Source organism: Limulus polyphemus, unplaced genomic scaffold (assembly GCF_000517525.1).
Source record: "Limulus polyphemus unplaced genomic scaffold, Limulus_polyphemus-2.1.2 Scaffold9031, whole genome shotgun sequence".
In the NCBI taxonomy this organism is placed as follows: Eukaryota; Metazoa; Arthropoda; class Merostomata; order Xiphosura; family Limulidae; genus Limulus; species Limulus polyphemus.
Window position 1 is genome coordinate 17,995 of NW_013674641.1, and position 2,061 is coordinate 20,055.

Sequence of the window (2,061 nt, forward strand, 5' to 3'; positions counted from 1 at the left end):
TAGAGTTACAACATGACAAGGATAACCCATTGTTAGAGTTACAACATGACAAAGATAACCCATTGTTAGAGTTACAACATGACAAGGATAACCCATTGTTAGAGTTACAACATGACAAAGATAACCCATTGTTAGAGTTACAACCCAACAAGGATAACCCATTGTTAGAGTTACAACATGACAAGGATAACCCATTGTTAGAGTTACAACATGACAAGGATAATACATTTGTTAGAGTTACAACATGACAAAGATAATCCATTTAATATGATTAAAATTCAACGAGTAGAATCATTTTTTGCAATAATAAAAACACGAACTAGAAAAACCCATTAATTTTAATCAGAAATATGACAAGAGGAACATATGTATTTAACATGGCAAGAACAAACCGTGTTAAGCCTGAACAAAGAGTTTTTTTTCTAATCTCCTCAGGTGTCCTACATTAAAGCTGTAGATGTTTGGAATCTCAGCTGTACTCTTCTTGTGTTCTTTGCCTTTCTGGAGTTCCCGCTCGTCAACTTCATAGCCAGGAAAGCCAGAAACAAGCTGGCCGCTCAGATGACTGATCCTGATAACCAAAAGTCTACAGAGCAGAATCCAAACCGGATCTTTCAGGTTTGTGAACGGATAGAAAGTTACTCGCCATAATATTGTTGTAGTTAATTTGGGCATTAATTAAAAACAAAAAATTTTATATTATTCTTGCTTGCGTTTTCTGAGGACACGATGTTCCACGTGAATTCAAACAAGGCAGTTTTCTGATAGATATATTGCTTCTTGAACAGATTGACCTTAATGTTGTGGAACAGACTTAAAACTATAGAAGTTTGTCTCTTAAAACTACTCGGGCTGTGAATCTGAGAGCTCTTGGTTTATGTACCGTTGCCTTGAAAAGGCACTTTGGGCCTTGGAAGCCTTACAAGAATGGCGGTCAAATCTTACAGATCGGACAGACAAGAGTAGCTCAAGGGTTGGCGGCAGATGCTGTTTACTAGCTGACTTCCCTGTAGACATTCAGTTAAAATTTGTTATGCGCAGATACGCCTTGGCTAGATTTGCGCAATTCTGAAAGAACAACAACAATAACAACTTAAAGCTACAAACACCATGGAAACCATCTTTTATTAAATCAAGCTGACTTACTCATCATCTTCTCAGACGAAATATCAACATTTTGCTATAAATAAGTACCTTAGCAAAGGGCATTTTTTTTAGGCTTCGATTTTGCTTCATTCGAACCATTTCTAATATCTAATTTGATGCACTAATACGTCAATGAATAGTTACCGAAATTTCTAGATTAAAAATCTTTGTCCCAGGTAGATCAGCTGTAAGGACTTGGAACGCAAAAACCCGGGGTTCGATCCGGTAGATCAGCAGTAAGGACTTGGAACGCAAAAACCCGGGGTTCGATTCGGTAGATCGGCAGTAAGGACTTGCAATGCAAAAACCTGGGGTTCGATTCCCCGCGATGGACAAAGTTCAGTTAGCCAATTGCGTAGCTCTGTATTAAGAAAACAACTACAACATTAGTGATCTTTGATGGTGAAATTCCGGACTTCATTTAAATGGAATACAAATACATTTCTCTTAGCGAATATTATTGCCTTAAAATGATTTTTCAGTTTTAAAATGTTAAAAAAAGTACGGTGTAATGGATTTTTTTTCTCTGTTTTATCAACCGACACTGAATGTTTTTATTTCGTTTCTGTTTGTGTGATAAATCATGCGTATGTTTTTCCATTTCTGGAGATTACAAATCACAATGATAGGATGCTGTATTGTTTGTTTGTTGAATTCCGCGCAAGACTACTCGAGGCTATCTACGCTAGCCGTCCCTAATCTAGAACAGATAGAATAGAGGGAAGACAGCTAGTCAACACCAATTACCTCCCTAATCTAGAACAGATAGAATAGAGGGAAGACAGCTAGTCAACACCACTTATCTCCCTAATATAGAACTGATAGAATAGAGGGAAAACAGCTAGTCAACACCAAATTACCTCCCAAATCTAGCACTGATAGAATAGAGGGAAGACAGCTAGTCAACACCACTTA

General features: G+C 37.4%; 1 protein-coding gene across 1 annotated transcript in view; it reads left to right on the forward strand.

Moving 5' to 3' along the window:
- The window catches only part of LOC111083315 (glycine receptor subunit alpha-2-like), a 6,491-nt gene that overhangs the window by 2,447 nt on the left and 1,983 nt on the right, over positions 1-2,061 (forward strand). Inside the window, exon 2 of the mRNA XM_022379777.1 lies at positions 436-618. Coding sequence (XP_022235485.1) covers positions 436-618 — 183 coding nt within the window. The remainder of the gene's footprint in view (positions 1-435; positions 619-2,061) is intronic.